Raw genomic sequence first — 1,189 nt, 5'->3', positions numbered from 1 at the left:
CCTGAAATTCGTTTTCTTTCCACCCAAATTCCATTCTTGAAATCAAACGAACCCTTATTTTGTTAGAAATAAACCTTTATTCCACAAATCATTTACAGAGGCCAGTCAATCAAAAGTCACAATGAAAGACTGGGAAACAAATCAGTGTGAGAATGCTAAATGAAACTTAAACATAATACTTTATTTGTACAGTTCATGGTTATATCAATTTTCCTACATAAATTTTTCATCTTCACAATCAGAAACCTTCTTCAAGCTCCTACCATATCGACCGGAGAATCAGTGATTTGCAGTGGTTCGACTTGATGCTTTCCGTGTTTAGGTTGATGCTGCGACCAATATGTGTGTGCAGCCAGGACTCGATTCAACAACTCCTGTGGCACGGGCTCTCCCCTACGTTGCTGGGGGGCTATGCTTGCAGTATGAACAAGGGTCTTCCATTTATCCTTTAAACCAACCAAAACCCGTATTAGAGACACAAAGGGATAATTATTGAGTCACTAATCGAATAATTAAAAATACTATTAACCTAATCCATCCCATGTGATTGTTCACTGGTTTCTCAAGCAATCATTTAGCAGTCTACCAATATTATAAGCCTAAAGCATGTGGAGTTGTCATAGGATGACATCTTAGCCAAACACAAAAATATTCAGACATGTTTAAAGAAAGGCACCAATTATAAAAGATCAAAATGTATTTTATTATATAAGACATGAGATCTCGATAAAGATAACAAGTTAAAAAAAGTCCCAAAACATAAAGCACAATCTCACATCGAATGCTATTAAACGTTATTTCCAGATGAAAGTAGATTACTGATATACCTTCAAGTCCACATAAGTTCTATGATCTGCATCCTCAAATGCACGCATTTTAACATTGCGCCACCTGCAAAATTAAAAATTTAATCAGATTTTCATATTCCCTGATCAAGGAAAAATCTTAATCATGTTCTCCCCTATACCACAAATATTTATATTTCACAAACCTTCCAGTCCCAAGTTTTTCAACAGCTTCAACCAGGGCTTCCACTTCTGCCACAGAGAAGGGTCTCCTAGTCCTACGTTGCGAAAGTTCATTGTGTTTACGTTTTGAGTTAAAGGGAACTACTGCAAGTGCTTCCATATTTGTTGGAAGGACTGGAACCAAGGCCTTGGAGTCGGGCAATGCTTCATCTTTTAATGCA

At 37.0% G+C, this 1,189-nt stretch overlaps 1 protein-coding gene across 1 annotated transcript; it reads right to left on the bottom strand.

Moving 5' to 3' along the window:
* Positions 1-145: 145 nt before the first annotated feature.
* LOC111386365 (telomere repeat-binding protein 4-like) lies at positions 146-1,185 on the bottom strand (the record flags this gene model as incomplete). Its single annotated transcript, XM_023010818.1, has 3 exons — positions 146-446; positions 828-891; positions 992-1,185. Coding segments are annotated over 3 exons (453 nt in total), but the record flags the coding sequence as incomplete, so codon positions are not given.
* Between the last annotated feature and the right edge of the window lie 4 nt (positions 1,186-1,189).

The sequence above is a fragment of the Olea europaea genome, unplaced genomic scaffold (genome assembly GCF_002742605.1).
Source record: "Olea europaea var. sylvestris unplaced genomic scaffold, O_europaea_v1 scaffold35255, whole genome shotgun sequence".
NCBI lineage: Eukaryota > Viridiplantae > Streptophyta > Magnoliopsida > Lamiales > Oleaceae > Olea > Olea europaea.
Note: the sequence above shows the minus strand (reverse complement) of the source record. Positions and strands in the feature narration are given on the sequence as shown.